The sequence below is a fragment of the Pleurodeles waltl genome, chromosome 3_1, assembly GCF_031143425.1.
Source record: "Pleurodeles waltl isolate 20211129_DDA chromosome 3_1, aPleWal1.hap1.20221129, whole genome shotgun sequence".
In the NCBI taxonomy this organism is placed as follows: Eukaryota; Metazoa; Chordata; class Amphibia; order Caudata; family Salamandridae; genus Pleurodeles; species Pleurodeles waltl.
In genome coordinates, this window is record NC_090440.1 from 875,114,122 (window position 1) to 875,132,991 (window position 18,870).

General features: G+C 43.0%; 1 protein-coding gene across 1 annotated transcript in view; it reads right to left on the minus strand.

Annotated features, from left to right (window-relative positions):
• Positions 1–6,070: 6,070 nt before the first annotated feature.
• TRAPPC3 (trafficking protein particle complex subunit 3) overlaps positions 6,071–18,870 on the minus strand; it is a 77,316-nt gene continuing 64,516 nt past the window's right edge. The window contains exons 4-5 of the mRNA XM_069223840.1: positions 11,416–11,598; positions 6,071–6,400 (exon numbers count right to left, since the gene is read on the minus strand). Of these exons, the coding sequence (XP_069079941.1) occupies positions 6,281–6,400; positions 11,416–11,598 (303 nt within the window). The 3' untranslated portion in view covers positions 6,071–6,280. The remainder of the gene's footprint in view (positions 6,401–11,415; positions 11,599–18,870) is intronic.

Below are 18,870 nucleotides of genomic sequence, written 5' to 3' on the forward strand. Positions count from 1 at the left end.
AAAGAATTTCACTTCAACCCCAATAATGTTTGCAAATGGACTTTTCTTTAAAGATTGAAATGAAATTTTAACTACACATCCCTGTGTCCAAGCTACACCTCACAGTCGAGAAAGCAAAATTTAAATGGGTCCTTCTGGGTCATTTTATCAAAGGTTCTAAGCCTGATTTTCAAATCTAGCTATGGTCCGGCTGTGACATGCCTACGTCAAAATCGTGTTTAGTGACAATCACTGACAATTGCATATGCACTTGCAAAGGAGGAGACCGCTGTTTGTGAGTGGGATCAGGACTCTTGTGGCTGGGGTAGGACTTTGTCTCCCAGCCTGCACTGCTTCAGAAGCCTTGACGCTGTAAAATTGTGTCCGCTTTACCGCTCCTAGGACGCGCTTGCAAAGGAGACCCTGTTTGTGAGTTGGACGAGGACTCTTGCGGCTTGGGTGGGACTTCGTCTCCCAGCATGCACGGCTTCAGAAGAACTGACGCGCTGATGCTGTAAAACCGCGCTCGCTTTACCGCAGCATAGTACGCACCCAGGCGAAGATCAGGCCAAGGCAGGCCCGTCATAGCCCGTAAGAGGCCAGTTTTTGGAATTATCTAAATCCATGACTAGGGATGAATAGGTGGATATAACAGAGACTGTGAGTGATTTCTTCTCCTCCTATGGGTCTTGAAATAATGTTTCAAGCACTATACATAGTGGGGATCGCACCCCTTGCGTGTATGTGATAGGCTTTGAGGCTGGTGCGGTTCTCCATTAATAGCCTCCCCCGATCTCTCTCTCTCTCTCTGTCTCTCTCTCTGTGGTGCTTTATCCTACATAAAGACCACTTTTTATAATCTGGGGTGTCGTGATTATTTTAACAGATTACCTCTGACAGAGTAAACCAGAGGTATGACTCCTATAGAGGGGAATCTAGACTTCTGGATATCCTGGACATGTCAACGGTCACATGGTAATTTCAAATTGGCACCGCTAAAGGGCTGGAACCTTATTTATTATGGATTACAAAGCCTAAATACACATTTTATTTCGCCACACTAGGGCTAAGCTCAGTTCACTTTTTGGTAGCTTTTCCTGTTACAGGCACGTGCTTTTCACCTTTGTCCCCATGTCCTAGTGATGGACAAACACCCTAGTCCACCTTGCACTTTTTATAAGTCACCAAAGGCTGTGTTTTTTTATGTCCTTTGCTAGTGAATCAATCCTGTAGGTCACAGAAGGAACTATTACTTTATCTGCTGAGCTTGCAATCTGCCGATATGTGTTCCTCTATACTCAGTTACATAATTGCTGCTATGTCAATAAGGCAATTTTATGCATTTTAAAACTGAATTTTATTGTATTTTCAAAGGTATGTTTAGTAACAGATAAAAGAACAGATGTCTTATGGGATTTTAATGGACGGGATATGGTGATATTGTTTATAGTTTTAACAGAATTATATGTATTTTATGTTCTTTTGTGGCCAAGTTTGGCCGAATAAAATTATAATGACTGACAATTGCATATTGATGGTTGCATTGCTCCTTTCTGTTTTTTTCACAGGTAATGAGACAAACTGGCTCCAAGTAAAATAGCACACTATCACCCCTCTGGGGAGAGTGACATTACTTTGTGATAAATTTCAGATGTGCAGAACAGTTCCCGCCTATCTGAAATGTTAGGAGCGGCAGGGGCGGCCACAACAGACATGCTCCAAATTCAAAACTGCACAAAATAATCATGTACATACCTCAGTTCATCCTGAAAGCTGCAGAAGTGGCTTAACACTCGGGACTCGCCATCTTTGGAAAAGGAGGAACTCGAGGTGGTTTGGAGGAGGAGGGAGTGAGGGGGGTAGGAGATACACATAATGTGAAGCTAAACAGAAAGGGACGTATATGCACTACCAGCCCTGCACAGCCCGTTGTAGTTTCAATAAACCGTTTCACGTTCGGTCAGCAAATGGGAAGAGGTTTACAATCAAAGATGGGGCCGTGCAAGCACAACAGCTAATACTAATGGTGGTCTGCTCAAATCAACAAAGTCAAGGCAAACGGCGACCATATTGTTGTGCTACTTGTTTGGGTTTCCAGGAGGTGTGGATTGAGAATACCATTCAATTGATAACTTTGCCACTAGAAGTCAAACTAAGCGGAAAATAGAGAACTATGAAAATAAAGGCCTCTAGAAGTTAAATCATGGCGTTTGGAGAAGCTGCTTCACTGGACGTTTTGGACAAAAACAGTATAGCTACACAAATAATCCCCACTCTGTAAAATGTTTGTACTGCGCACATAGGTCGAATTGTGGTCTTCCTTGAGAGGCTGGCAAGTGTTACTTCTTTAGGAAAGAACGTTCTGTTGGTAAATTCAGTAAACTGTAAATCTATACAAACTGACAATTACAAGAAAAGGGTTTATTTGGTTGCGTTCGACTTTTGACTCCGCCCACATCCTAAGAAATGTTAGGCACAGATTATTGCATTTTGGATTTGGTTCCCAACCTGTGGTCCAGGGACCCCTGGGGAGGTCTGTGAAGCCTACTCAGGGGGTCCACAACTGCTTAGAAAAATAAATACTATTAACAGATTAATAAAGTGTATGTACATTAAAGAGGCTAAATGTACAATTGAACATTTTAAAACGAAATCTGAGGCTAAAAATTAAATTAGTATCCTCAGATTGATTTGGAAGAGCAGTGCAGGTGCTTCAAACAGAGTACAGTATGCACGATGTGTGGCTTCAATTGAATTTAGAAGAGCTTGAACTTTCTTATTAATTTTTTTTCAAATAATTTTTTGCAAATTAAATCAATTTTTTTATAATTTGTGTATGTGTTTGTTGGAATGCTTGTTTCTGTATTTTTTGTTTATTGTTTTGCGGTTCAAATCTTCAAAAATGTTTAGGCCTGGGTCCCCGGCTTCCAGTAATAACTCTCTTGGAATACCTAAATTCAAATATTTTGGGCGGAGAGGCTTAGCCATCACTGAGGCAAAAACACATAGCAAATGGAGTCTGCAAAGCATCCTCTTCGTTCCCACTTTCAACCTAAGAAATGTCCTATTCTACACAAGAATGGCGGCAAGAGTTCTACACAGTAGCTCAATGGAAGCTTACTGTGCTTAAAACCAATGGAAAAAGGAGCAGAACAGTCTTCGCTAAAACATCGGACTTCTTAAACTATTAGGAGCAAATACTGTAACACGTAATTATCATCCATTATGTGGCAGGAGGGATTACTTTCAAAATGATTTAATCATTTGGCAGGCTCTAGACACTTTGTATTCCTTCTTTAATGGTGCTCTTGAAAAATTAAACGGGGTACTCAACAGGATGGTGAACCTCTGAGATATCTCGTTTGAGATCCCGATCTTCTGTCCCACTCCCCTCACTATGCACCCATCTTTGCTGTGCACTCTACCCATGCACACTGACAACTTCACTTCCCCACTCGTCTTGCTAAACTGCCCGCTTTCCTCACACCCAAGGCCTGTGGTCCACTCTCCTTGAGGACCCAGCCAAAACAGAAGCTTGAAGGCCAATCTGAGAATCCAACGAGGAGAGAAGTGATGTTCAAGGCAAATAAATGGATAAAGTTATTCTGCTATACGGCACGTAGGACAGGATTTAAAAGGTGCAGTGTTTAATTAAAATTATTCTATTACCACACCTACTGTTATTTTTTAGGACAACTGGGAGTGCGACGAATAACAAGTCTGTAACCAAGATGCTGTGAGGTTCAGAAAAAACAGCCTGCAACCACAAAGAAAATACAAAATATAACATAAAAGTGTTATCTTTTTTAGAAAATAAAACATGATCCTGTTTGAAACAAGCACTGCAAGAAAGTTCATTTTTTAACAATTTATTGTTTAAAACAAATTGTTTGAAAGTGAGACAGTGCACCTCTTTTACTCCCAGGGAACATATTGGGCAAGAGAAATCAGTGGCCCAGGGGTTTAAAATAAATCTCTCCATCCATGCCAACAGGTGAGTGTTCCACCTTGCTGCCATGCCAACACAGTGTAAGGTTTAATTAGCCATGCCCAAACAGCACTCCAAGAGGCACTGATGCGAGATGGCTAGGATAGAAGAATTTCAGAAACTTAGCGTGTATTCCCCTTTATTAAATATATAGTTCAAAAGAATCCTTTTGCTGCATCACCTAGACAAATACCTCCACCCTTTTGCATGTGGCAAAGAAAGAAGGAGGAGGTTCTACTACTTTAACTAGGCAATAAATACTTCTATCATTTCAAGCAAGAATTCAGAATAATATCATAACCCGACGTCAGTGTAACCTTGATCAGGACTCTAAGACAGAATACATCACAATTCTAGGACTGGGACAGAACCAAATAAGTTTCAAACACCCATGTAAGTGGATAGACCAGTCTTGACATTTCTCAGCCCTCCACTTAATTCCTAACTGAACTATGTATTTAAATTGACAATGCTGGCAATCCCAAGTAGCTCCTATTAACTTATTACAGTTTTGCCAGTATGGAGCCAGTACACAAACCTAAAAATAAACTAGAAGAGGCGTAGTGAGGGATCCTTCAATGCAGATGTCAAAAGAAAATAAAAAGGTACTCAATTGCTTATTACTTAAAAACAAAAAACCTTCAACATAGAACACTGGGGGGGGGGGGGGAAATCGGAGCCACCAACGGAGCAAAGTGGCTGCTTCGTAATATATAGGAGCTTCCACAACAGAGGTAACCATGGCTATGTAGACACAGCACAATGCGTTGACGGATGGAAATGTGGTCTAGGTCGGGGACCGAGATGGAGTTCAGCTACTGTAAGGCTTCTCAGTGCAAACAGCAGCTTTTCCAGAGGGGGAAAAGGATGCCCGTGAACTCAAGTGACACAGCTTGCCAACCCCTCACACTTGGATACATTCAGCTGTGCCTACCAACACATATACTGCATTATTCCAGTGCAACTCAGGAGGCTGAGCCTGTAGGACTCCATTAGTGGGTACATCCGCGTCAATCATCACCCCCTTCATGGGGCCACTCTCATAAGTATCAAAAAACAAATATACAGGTGGCCGCACACTATATTTATAAAGTCTTGTGAGACTCCATAGCCAGTCTAGGCCAACAGTAGGACAGCATGCATAACGAGAGCCATTACCAACTCCTGAGGTCAGTGAAACCCCCTCTCCCCTCAAAGCTCCCCCGTCCCACCTTCGGCAAAAGTAGTCACTTTTTGACGTCCCTCGCCATTAAGAGAAGGCTGACACCTACTTGTCTTGTACTGAAGGAAAAGCTGCCTAAAGACTTTTTTTTTTTTTTTACAACAGAGATATATTATGGTGACTTCCATATACTCTTCCTCACAGGGCCTGAACTATCTACTATAGGGGTCAAAGATTCCTGACAGAAGTATTCTTCATCCAAGAGGTCACACTGAGAGTCAGTCAAACCACACTGAAAATGTAACAGGGGGCTACCAGACAACTAGAGAAGGGGGGTAGTTGGGGACTCACTCACCAGGATGCATAGACCGAGTTCTTAACCACTAAACTTAAGATAAGCAAGTTTCATGTCCATGCTGTCTCCTTAGCTGAACTGAAAGAACTAAATATGTATTACTGTTTGCACTGTATTGTTATTGGCTACTATGAACCACAGTGAGATATTTGAAATGATACCCCTGGATGGGGATGTTCTACTGTCCGTTTACACAACACTTATGTGTACATTAGTAAAACAGCCAATGAAATCCACACATTTGTAAAAAGTCTGTTATCTTATGTAAACTATACTTATATTGAAGAATATTTTTTTTTAAAAAAATAGAACATGAAAACAGTACTTCACAAAGCAGCGGAATGAGAGCGTGAATGGTGGTAAGAAACTTTTTTTTTAAAGAGGAAAAAGACTTCCTACTGCATCTCCTGATGCCCTACTGGTGGGTGTTTAGAAAGGGATCCCACTCAACACATTAGAATCTGTAGGTAAGTGCTGCTTACAGACAGTCCACAGGGCCACTGCTCACGGAAAAAAAATATACAGGCACCATACATCTATTAAAACAGAACATCCAGGTAGCCAGGTGCTCCCTCCACACATTCAATTCCCGTACAAATTCAAATTTTTATTGTGTTGGAAAAAGGAAATACGTGGAAAGAATATAAACATCATAAATAGAGGGCCTCCATGTTCTAAAAACTGCAAACTGGAAGGGGGTGGAAGGTGTCCTGAACCTGCCGGAATCGCGTGGCATGGCTAATTCCAGTTTCTGAGGCGATTTGTATGTGCGACTCTCGTCCTGGATTTGGAGTGGTCATTCCTCGCCAGCTGGGAGATTGTCTTCGATCCTTCGGATGAATTTCATGCGGATTTCTGTGACGCCATCACCTTTGAGGGTGTCCTGGACAAACTTCACATCAATAGCCATCTGGACCTGCCACAGAAGAGCAGAGACAAGAGATAGAAAGTTAACAGCACAATTCACTGGGAACCTGCCTGTATCCTCAGAAATACTCCACAACCCTCGGAAAGAGCCTCTCCGCTCTTTATCCTTCCTTGTTATAAAAGGCTCTCTGACAACTTCGGCGCTTACAATAAGTAAAAACTCAGAACATCACACAAGATCTATTTCTTACATTTTGTCCTACTCTCCAAACATTAGGTTTTAGTTTTAGGCTTGAGTATTTAGCTATCTACGTTCACCTTTCATGAGTTTACACCAACCTTTGCAAATCAAGTTAAGTGAAAGAGGCTGTATTAAAAGTAGTTATGACTGCACACAATACAGCGGAAATATGTCCTCGTTTTAGTTGCAAGATCTGGCTTCAAAATCAGTTGTCATACCCACCCTTGTACTGTGATCCTAGACAAACCACGTGTCCAGTATCCTCATCTGTCAAAGTTGTGAACACTTAGAAACAGGTAACATTTCGCCATTAGAAAAATAAATATAAAGCTGTCAAAATAACTCTCCCACTACCATTTATTCAGAATAAAATGCAATGAGAAAATACTTCCAATACCAAGACAATTTTTTTTTTCGCTATAGCTCAACAATTTTATTTCAAAGATTCACTTTCTGATAAACCGTAAAGGCAGCACAGTGCATGGGTCCAACAGTTGTGAAACTAATGTACCTTACTAATGTACCTTACTAACGCTGAGATTTGCCAATCCAGCTAGTAGTGATTTTTAGTACATTAGAAGTACAAATGTGGAATGGAAATCATGTTTTCTTTCACTGTAACAACTCCTAGGGTGTGATGGGATGGAAAATATTTGCACAATTGTAAGTGATCCTCTCTCTACTTCCCGGAAATGTGTGGCACTGGGCTCCACATAGCCAATTGTAGGGTAGCCCTTACAAAGGTAGGGTGCCCTGTAGCGTGAGGGTCCTGCTGCACCATAACTATGTCTTTCTTCTCCTACCCAACAGTAGGTGCGGGTGACCCTTTCCCCCGGTTGCACTGGGGTGCTTAGGACCATTGCTACGGCACTGGGAGTCCCCTAACAAAAGCAGCATGTCATTTGTAGAATCTGAATAAATATGTGCAGGGGGGTTCCTTTATTGGGGCATTGCCCCGTTTGTTTTATTGCCCCTTGGGCCCCATATTAAATGTTGCGTTTCCATTTTTAGCCGCAGTGCCAGCACAATGTTTTTATTACGGCATGGGGCTGGGCTTTGTAGTGAAGTGCACGTTAGGTTGGACGCTTGCCTTGCTGTGCCCAGCCTGACATGCGCACTTCAACCTTCTCCTACCAGCGTAATGTTAGGAGCCCGGGGGAATCAAGCCATAGCCCCCAAGTCTCGTAGGGCGCGCTGGCAGCAGTCGACCAAACCAATCGTCGTGCTGCTCTCATGCGGTTTACTAGCATAAACAGCAAGGGAGCAGCGTTTAGATCATCTCGGGAGACAAGACGGGTAGCGAGTTGGTTACAACTTCCATGAACACCCGGAGGCAGCTCAAATTCACTAGTGTTCTTCCCGCTTCTCCTCTCTAGAAGGTAGTCCTGAGAGACGTGTCACATTGCAGGCCTGCTGGCGCCATTAATTCACTCTTCGTTCCAGTTCACTGATTAGCGGCTCGAACGTCAGGAGCTGTGACATCATGTAGGGCCTGCGTGCTGACATCTGGAGGCAGCTCATTCGTCGGAAGGCCTGCTCACAGCTCGGAAATGCTGCTATCCCAGTACAACTACTGTGCACACCTTGAAGGGAGACATCGCCGAGTGAAAAGAGGTCTTGAGTGGAGGAAACTGTGACGGAAGGTGTCACTATTGGAAGGTGTGAGTGCTGAGTCAGTCCCAGTAGTGGTGATCATGCAGTGTGTTTGCAGTGCACACATCACAAACTTTACTTATTGTTACTATGTGTGTGTGTTAAAATGTGCAGGTTAGTATGTGTCTGTGTGTATTTGCGTGTATGCCTGCCTAAGGTCACACGTCTCAGCGCACATTCCGTATACTTTTTTTGTGCAGCTACTGTCTAGTATAGCCTCAGTGTGTGTAGATGTTTCTGTCTGTGTGTGCGCATCTTAGTGAGTGTGTGTTACTCTTTGTGTGTGCCCACGTGTGCATGTTACTGTGTGTGTTAGTATGTGCGTGAGTATTTGCATGCATGCCTGCCTAAGGTCAGGGCCGGCTTTAGAACTGGTGGCGCACTGTGCGACAGTTTATTTTGGCACCCCCCACCCCATGACCTCCTCCTCGGTTTCAGTCACTACCACCTGGCAAATGTGCCCCACATCTCTCCATAGCCTCCTCTAACATACATTCATTTGTTTTAAAGCACTTGTAAAGCCTGGCTTCACTAATCCACTCACCTAGCCACATATAATATTAAAATATAGGGGCATATTTAAGAGCCCTAGTGCCATTCTAACGCCACATTAGCGTAATTTGTTTTTACGCTAATATGGCGTTAGAAGGCCAAAAAAACGCCATGCCATATTTCGATGCGTCATTTTTTTCCGGCACTTTTAATGTCTGCTCAGAGCAGGCGTTAAAAGGAGGCTTCGTTGGTTACAATGAGCCTCTGGGTGCTTTGCAGGATTAGCATCAAAGTTTTCAACACTAATCGTGCAAAGTGCCTTACTAGCATAAATATTTCTGGCACTAGTCCTCTAACTACCGTCATGGTGCGCCATATTTTAAATACAGAACACACATGGTGGCATTAGAGGGGCGCTAAGAGGGCAAAGAAAAGTGGCGCCGCACTGTGCACCACCACTATTTTCAAATATGCCCCATAGAGGCATATTTAAGAGCCCCTAGTGCCATTCTAATGCCACATTAGTGTCATTTTTTTTAAAGCTAATGAAGGCCAAAACTGCTGTGCCATATTTATAAAGTTATGCAATGCATGCATTGCGCCACTTTGTAACTCTTTGCTCTACATTATGCCTGTGCCAGGCATAATGTATGCAAAGGGGGCATCCCCCCCGTTTGGGGGGGCCAAAAAAATAGCGCAAAGAAATCTGGCAGATTTCTTTGCGTCATTTTTTTCCGGCACTTTTAACGCCTGCTTAGAGAAGGCATTAAAAGGAGGCTTCCATTGGTTACAATGGGCCTCTGGGTGCTTTGCAAGATTAGAGTCAACATTTTTTATGCTAATCCTGCAAAGCACCGGACTAGCGTAAATAATTCTGACACCAGTCCCCTAAGTACCATCATTGTGCGCCGTGTTTTAAATATGACGCTCACATGGTGGTGTTCGTGGGGGTGGGGATGGGGATGGGGAGGTGGGTTGGAGGGGAAGGGGGGAAGGGCGCTAAGGGGTGCAAGAAAAGTGAAACTGCACTATGTGCAGCGCCACTTTTCTTAAATATGTCCCATAGTTCTGTTTTTTGCAGCAGGCATATTAACCCTCTATGCTACTTTATGTAGAGGCAAAACTGCCATTAGGCAAAACTCCCATCTCTCTCTCTTACAGGAACATTAATCACAAGAGGTATCTTGATATTTTAATTGTTTCCTGAAGGCTGGAGCCCAAGAAACTTTTCAGCAGGTGCTTTTAAATCGCAAGTTTCCGAAGTTGTTGCTAAACACAGCTCCCCCCTGAGGTCGGCGCCCGGTGCGGTTGCATCCCTCGCACCGCCCAAAAGCCGGCCCTGTCTAAGGTCACAAGTTTCTGCACACATTCCATATAGCTCTGTGTGTAGTTGCTGCCTGAGATAGAGTTACAGTGTGTAGGTGTGTCTGTGCGTGTTAGTGAATGTGTGTTACTCGTTATGTGCAAGCGCATTACTGTGTGTAATATGCGTGTACGTTTGAGTGTGTATTTGCATGCGCGCCTGCCTAAGGTCACAAGTCTCAATGCACATTCCGTATACCTCTGTGTGTAGCGTGAGTGTGTATTGGTGTGTCTGTCAGAGCGGGTGTGTTTCCACATGAGGGTGACTGGTGTTTGCTTGGGCAGTCACCATGGTTACCCAGTCAGGCCTTGGGCCTCTTATCGGGGCCTGAACGGATCGAGCCGGACCGTTGACTGCTCAGAGGCCATCCTGCTTGGCGCGTACGTTTAAAGCGTTCATTTAACTTAATTAATGCAGCTAACGCCTTGCATTGACGAGCTCAACCTCTAGGTTGGCTAATTTCTCGTCTGGTGTTACCTGCTGCTGAGATGTAACCCATCTCTTTCCAATCCCTCAGACTGGTGTGTACTAGCGGGTTTCATTACACCGCCCCGCCCCACCCTCCCTGTGTTTAATGAGATTGTTTCTGCCTGCAAGGCAACGTTTCAAGACGTAAACTTTCTTAGAAGAAGCCTGACTGATACAGCCACTGTACAAAATGTCAGAATCAGGAAGATCGGGGTTACAATTATTAGTTGTGTCCTGGTAAACCGGGTTACCCATTTCTGGTAGCGGCGCTTGTGGTACTGGAAGTAGTGCTGGCGGAGTATGGGCTGCCCAAAGCGGGTGCTGTGCACATCCTTTTATCAGTTTCCCGTGTCCTACGGCACACACCGAGGCTGCCTTCTGTTTTGCATCAATTTACCAAGTGCTTTTTCGTGTGTTTAACTTCATGCTGTACATGCTGCTTTTATTGTTCACGTCTGCATTCTTTCTATCTCTTTCACATGAAACAGCTAAATACCAAGGACTGAAGCAGTGTGTGGCGATTGTGTGGCTAAGCATTATAGGGAATAAACTACTCTCTGTATTATTTGAAAAGGATATTCACCAGTCAACTGAGAGGTCTATGACCTTAAAAAGAAACTCTACTTTCAGCCTCATTCCTTTATAAAGTCACAGAACTCCTCAGTGCCTTGCAATAGTTTTATAATGTATGACAGAAGTATGTTATTCCATATATAGAGTTCATGTGTTATATGATCACTCTTATTAAATTTTTATGAAATGCCTCATCATAAAATGTAAAAAAAAAACAAAAAAAGAAATAGATATATAAAAAGACAATATTTTGTAAAAACATCTTTAGACTCACCATTTCCAGCGCTCCTCGGAGCACCCCACAAAGAAGGTTGGAGTAAATAAGTGCTGAATGGTTATCAGGTAGCTCCACAAAGTCTACGAGGGGATTATTTTCTAGGATCAGGGAGAATTCATCCCCTGCTGGGCTCCAGTTTGTGATGCTTGGAGTTACTCCCAAGTACATTTTGAAGGCTACCTGTACATTCAAGGAAACGATAATGTTGTAGTTACCAACATGTTAGGGAGACCCACACTTTGCCAAAATATCCTAAAGAACAGCAAAGAACTGGAAAATGTCAGAACCAGTTAATCTTAGTCTTGGGCACGAAACCTTGCAGAGCAAAACAGAGAAACAAAAAATCAACAATATCTTACTAGATCATATTTATCAGTGCCAACTTGGAAATAGTGTTTGTAAAATCGTGGTGTAACTAGCTTTAAAAATACTGGCACAAGTATGATCAGCAATAGCTACAACATTGAATTTGAATATCTCTTGCTTTTCTTTGATCCCCACTGATTTCAGACTTTCACACAGGCTGAACTGTTGTCTTGTATGGTTAGGAAGAAAAACATGACTTACCTGTAGCGGTTGTTCTCCATATTTGCTATCTCTAATGGAGTCGCAAGATTAAATCATCCCCGTCATTGAATTGTGAGTTCCACGGTAACATCAAACAGAAGTTCGATGCACAACATGGCCTTAAGGCTGTAATAGGATCATCTAGTACCCTATTCATATCATTTAAAAAGAACTAAACATTAACAAATCGGAGACAATCAGCCTGAAGGCCACACCATAAGAGACTACCATCTTTCAGATTTTATTTAGCACTTGTGTGAAGGAGTAATACAAGTAGGTGAGCTCCTATCTGGGAACAAGGTGGGTTGCTGGTGAATCCATACAAGATACAAACTCTGGAGAGCTACAGTTACAGGTAACTTGGGGCCTGATTTTGATCTTGGCAGTCTTACTGCTGTCCCGCAGTCCCATGTACTCCATCAAGATAACGGAGTACCGCATGCCATATTTAAATGTCAGCATTGGAAAACAAACTGTCGCAGTGGCGGTTTTTCATTGCTGGCCGATTAGACTATGCCACCCTGACGGTATACCGCTGACATGATTTAGATGTTCCCGCTGTACCGGCAGTGTGATGGAGGCAGGTTGGCGACAAAGGGAGAGTGCCTCCTTGGATATACGTGCTGATACAGATGTGTTGCATACAATGTATGCGACTACCTATGTCAACACATATTCCAACCATAAGAAAAACAAAAAAAACATACTTACATATATGTTGACAATCGGGTCACGTTCGATGGTACAGGCTCACCCCTCTGTGTACAAGTCCCATGTATTGGCCACCTTCATGTCCGGCGATGAGGTTGGTGTCCTTCGAGGTAAAGTATCAGCAGCAATGGCAGGAGTCCTCCAGTCGTGTTCCAGTCGAAAGGGTAAGAGAAAAGGGGGGAGGAGGTGAGTTTTCACCCACTTTATTCCCCAATCCACCAGGCTTGAGTTGGTGGTATTACTGCCACAGTTGGGCTGGCAGGAAGGCACATCTAAATCAGCACTGCAGTAACAGTGGCTGCAGTCCTACCTCCAGCAACTGTTTCCTATTGCGCTGTCAACATGGTTTGAGATTCCTAGTAGAGTTGACGAGACTGCGGCAGTCTGTTGGCTGTGGTCCTACCACCAGCTAAATCGGGTCAGCAGACCGTCAGGCAGGCGGATGGGAAAACCTTTGAAAAAGCAATGGCTGGACTGATACCGCCAACATCTAAATCAGGCCCTTTTTGTATTCTCCAGAATTGGATCTTTCATAGATTCCTATGCTTGAATCAAAATAACAAGCAGTCATTTAATATTATTTATTTGCAGAAGGAGGATAATGGAAAAGGCTCACCTTTACTTAAAAAGGTGAAGTAGAACAGCTTGAAATGCTGCTCCGTCCCTCTGCACTATAGAATCTAGGTAATAGTGCTGACTAAATGTCTGCTTTTTCTTCCAGGTTGCAGCCTGGTAGATGTTGGCTATGGATACTCCAGCAAACAAAGCCATTGACACAGATACTTCTTGTCAAATGTGCTATAAAACCCTTCTTGAAAATGAAGGCCAGCTTTATTGTGACAGTATAGACCCAGTGGGCTACCCGCCATTTCAAAAGAGATTGTCCTTTTCTGAGAGGACCATAAACTATTAGTAATTGATCAGATTCTCTAAATGTGCTTGTTTAGTTGTAGGAAACAGTTTGGCTGATGAAGCTGCCAAATCCGCTATAGCTACGGCTTCTGTTGCTGCAGTGACTCATTCTCACACAAGATTGGATAATGAGATTCCGGCTGCCATGAAAGCTTAGGCTGAGGGCAAGCCTCTCCCAAAAGCATACCCTACAAAGTATTCCTACCATATCAGTGCACAGAATGTTGCCTTTGCGACAATTCCCAGGGTGGCAAATCGAGTGATCCCCAACCAAGACCAGAGATTAGATTGCATCTGCTCATGCTGGTGTGGCAGCCACAATATCACTCTTACAGAAACACTTCTGGTGGCCGGGTCTATACAATCAAACCAACCAATGGGTACTGTGCTGTGACATTTGCTAGCAAATACTGGGCTCAAAAATCAAACACCCACCACAGACATCCCTCTTAGTGTCCAAAAGGCCATTACAATGTATGTACCTGGGCCACTGTGGTCCTTTACAACTTGATGGTGCATACCAATACATTTTAGTCCTTGTTTATTCCTGTGGGTAGGGCCACAGCAGTCGGCTGACGCTCAAACTGTTATAAAAGACTTGGCTGTCTTTATCGGTGCATATGCGGTTGCACCATTCCACTCGGACCAGGGCCCTGCTTTTGCCTCTAAGGCATTCAGGGACACCATGAGGTGGGTGTTGAACTCCACTGGTATTCCCTGTATCATCCCAAAGGTAGTCGTGTTGTGGAGAGGAGGAATTGTGGCCTAAAGCAGTCCTAAGCAGCAAGAGTACTAGGCTCAGGCCGCAGTTTGCTTCATCACCTATATGGATTCCAGAGAGCACTGACCAATCTGCCAAGACGGTCCTTGGGAGGGCTGCACTCCTTATGAGGTCCTCTTTGGGATAGTCTCGCAGGAGCTTAAAAAATGTAGTGAGGATAATTTATCTGGCAGTGCTGCCACCTTAGGAATAATGGATTTGCCAACAAATTCTACAGTCTGGAATCCTAAAGTTAGGGATCTTGATTTGTGAGAAGATTACTGTGAAGAAGGAATTCAGCCCATCCTACAGACCATTGATTGCAGTCCTTGGGATTCAAGGCACCAGAACTGTCATTCTACCACTGCTCCCAGGTTTCAAAGAGAACAGATTTGTCTTCATTGACAACATCTAATTGTACCATGTGGCCGATCCTGCAGAGTAGACCCGGAGGACCCTTGGGTAGTTCCCAGTCCCCTCTCACTACCCAACAGGAAATACCTCTTCAAAGAAGAAACAACACCTCTGAATATACCAGCATGTACAAAGATGCTACAAACACCTCCTCAAGCATGGGGGGAGGGTAGGGGTAGAGAATGAGCTTCTGTTAATTCGTATTACCACTTCACCGACAACAACTGTCAAAGATGTGGCTGTTTTTTACTGCAATGCCACACAGACTGATGACATTGTCTACTATGAACCTACACGTGAAGTGGATCCATCCACCAACTCAGCACCAGCTCCTGTGTTTGCACAGACTGCTTCTGGTTACTTTCTTGACCAAGATGACTTTTCTACAACTTCATCTACATCTGCAACTGAAATTGTTTCAAAGACACACGAGCTGTACATATGGCTTAAAAACTATTTGGTTTATCCATGGCATTATCTGTGGACACTACTGACATTGCTTGCCTATCTGTTACTGATTGGTTTGTGACTGTTATCTTTCTTTTGATAAATGGTCATTATCGTCCTGAATGTTCTTCTGTCAAGCCAGTTGATGAAGTTCTAACACCATACCTTTTCCTCAGATAAGGTCCGAGGAGACTTGTCCCTTGTGAACATTTCAGCAGTATCAATTACTGATGGAACTGTCTGGGATAAAGTACCATTCGATATATAGGGGCCTACTGAGGTTATCCAAATTCCATATGTACTCAAAATTTCAATGACTGATGTAATTACACCAGATGTTGTTTCTGATGACAGGGATGTTAAAACAGTTGATTCTATGTTGTGTGAACTGCAGGATTACACTGTATGTGAAAGTGAAAATGTGTATACAAACACAGTAAATTATGGGGAAATATTCTGGTAACATTTGGCACATTATTTTCTGCACCGCACAACTAGACATACAGCAGTATTTAATTACACACAATGGAAACATTGTTCAACTCCACCTGTGGGCACCTACAACACATATGTAGACAAATTTGCATATTTTTCTGCGAATGACACTACAAATGCAGAGTCATATTATTTTAAATTACCACCTTCTGGCAAATTCTGCTAACCGGCACCACATGTATTTATTCATATTCCTGTGTTGGGAGGCTCTTCTCATGGACATGGTACTGGCAGATTAGCTATATCATAACTAGCTCTCACTGGGGTAGAAAATTATGCTTTCTTGGTTAGGAATTTTATATCTAATGTTCATTGTAAGATGGTGGGGGGTTTTATATTCACAACTCTCATCTTCAAGATTCTGCTTTTACTATCATTTATTATCCTAATCATTGCATCACCTGCATTTTATTGAAGATAGCAGTCTTTTCAATAAATCTATTGAAAACTCTCCTGCATATCCTTCATCGCCTATATGTGTATGAGACTTGTTAACGAGAGAAAAGGGTAACTTGTGTTCCACCACAACTTCCCTGAAAGGTCAAATCCAGAGTCCATGTGTAAGGCTGCCAGAAATCACCTTTGTGTCGTGAGTTTTGGTGAGGTACTGCTTGTGAGCCGGGAGGGTTGGGCCCACAGGTCTGACTTGTTGTAGGAGTGGCTCAGTCACCTACAAACAAAAGTGCTGTCATCCCTAAACCAGCAGTCCCACATAGGAGCGAGAGTCCAAATATGACACTTAGGTCCAGCAAAAGGCTTTAGTAATTTAAACCCAATCTCAATCTGTGATAGATATGACACAGAGCAGGCAGGCTTAACTTAAGAAAAATCATTTATAAACATTGATATTTATTGATGGCAGTGTCAAGGGTGGTTGTGGGATGGAGCTAAAGAGGCCTCAGCACTGACAGATTTCAGCAATGAGCAAAGAACGTAGCAAGAGCTATGCCAAAGTCAGGCTCACCGACAATGCACCCTCAGCAGCTCAGCTGGCAGGTTGGTCCCATCCCCTTGATGGATCTCCAGGCAAAAAGTCTGTAAAACTTCGGAACATTTAGGATTAAGTGCTCTGGGACCTCAGGTTTAGCACTTAGGGGTGTGCTTGGAGGGTGGTGTGATGGGCGGGGCAGGGCGGAACACTAAAGACCTACTCCAACAGAAACCAATGGCAGGGTCCAGGGCAGGGCCAGCTGAAACAAGTCTTCCAGGAAAGTGGTGGGTTTCTTGCAGCTTTTGCATCACTGTAGCTTAACGGGAGGTCAGCCAACAGACCCTTGGAGTACTTGTGATTGTCAGGGTAGAAGTAGGAGTAGGCACACCTCACAACCTTAGGGTTCACCTCACAAGTCACATATATGCCTGATACTGGCCTGCGGGTGGTATAACTCCTGGTCTCTCCCTAACTGATCCCAAGAATGAACTCTTTTTGCTGGTTCTGACACAGAAATAACATTATTTAATGTTAATATTAACTCCCAGTGCTTTCCTATGGAACAGCTCACCCTGCTACAGTGAAAATAGCTTTTGTGGCCTTGCACTATAAGGACACGTTTTACATTAACATTTATGTGTCCTACTTTTAAATACCACACACCTTGCACTATTGAGCATTACGGAACACTTAGGGGTGAATTATTAAAACTTAAAAGGAGGGTTTAGACCCAAAGTAGTTTATTTTGGAAGGTAACATTTTCAGATTAAACCAGCACAGCAAGGTTGCTGGTGGCAGACCGGTAGTGATGCTGTGCACTGTCACTCTAGTGGTGGCACAATGTGTGCTGCAGCCCACTAGTGACATTATCTTACAGGCCCTGGGTACACTTTGGACCATATACTAGGAACTTATAGGCAAGTTAAATATGCCAATTAGGATTATAGTCTATTTCAGCACATTTTAGGGGGTCACAGCACATGCACTGGGGCCCAGCCCCAGTGCACAGAGTCAAAACAGTAGCAGCACCAGTCCAAACAATGTAATCATGCAAAAAGGAGCATTTTGCTACATTCGGTCTATGTAATTTCAGGCATTGGCTGACATCCAGTATATAACATGCTTTTTCTGCGGCAGTTCTGGGATTTTTTTGAAGAACGTCTTAAGCATTACAAGCTCACTGAAATGAAAATCTGATGGTACTTTAGGTGTGTCGTTTTTAGGATTAAGGACTAATCCACGCTCCATATGTAAAGTACCATCGGATTTTCATTTATATTAGCTTGTGTCTGCAAATCTATTATAGGTTCACGCTCGGCCGTTAACTGAATAAGGTGTTTGATAGCCTATCCCATATTTTGTGACCTGCCTGAATCGGGGAAGAGATGTTTGCTTATACAGTACACTTAAGCTGTTTTAAGAAGTCTGTGAACTTCCTCTATTTCTGGAAGGAAGAATTACAAACCTAAAATGGTGACCCTTGTCTCCAAAAGACTGATGTGAAGGTGACCTTTGTTAACTGGCCATGGACCGCATACCACCAAATCGTGTAGGTATACTACCCAGCTATGTAGATAAGGATCGGTTGTCAGAACGAAGCTGAATTTTTTTTTTTTAAGGAAAGTTAATCCTAGTGTTGTATTTTCCTGCCTGGACCACCATGGTAAGCATTGCATATATGGAGATAATGTTGTCAAACAAACCTTGGCTTTGAAACCATTGCTTTAAGTCCACTTAGAACAGTTGCATATGCAGGAGGCAATCTGGGATTAAATGAACGTGGGATGCATAATTCGTAAAAGAGACTTGTACAGTCTAACAGTGATCGTATTTTCCTTCTACAATTGCTGTATTAAATTGGTTAATCATTTCACTTGTCTTTGGATGGGAATACCTTATCTATATCAGTCTCCAAAATTGCTCCGAAAAACTAAATCTTTTTGTGGGGTACTAATATAGATTTGTCCTTGTTTAATACAAGGCCTACTTGTTGAAAATATTGCAGTGTAGCCTTCATGTTGTGCTCTGTTACCTTGGATACGTTTCGCTTCACTAGCCAGTCATCAAGATAGGGAACATTTAATGTCTCTTTTTTCAGATGTGCAGAGACTAGATTTAGACAATTTTTTCAATAGAAAGTGAAATCAGCTTGTGCAATCAATGAAACATTAACCAAGTATTAATGACCATCATACTTGTTCCTTAATAAAAACAA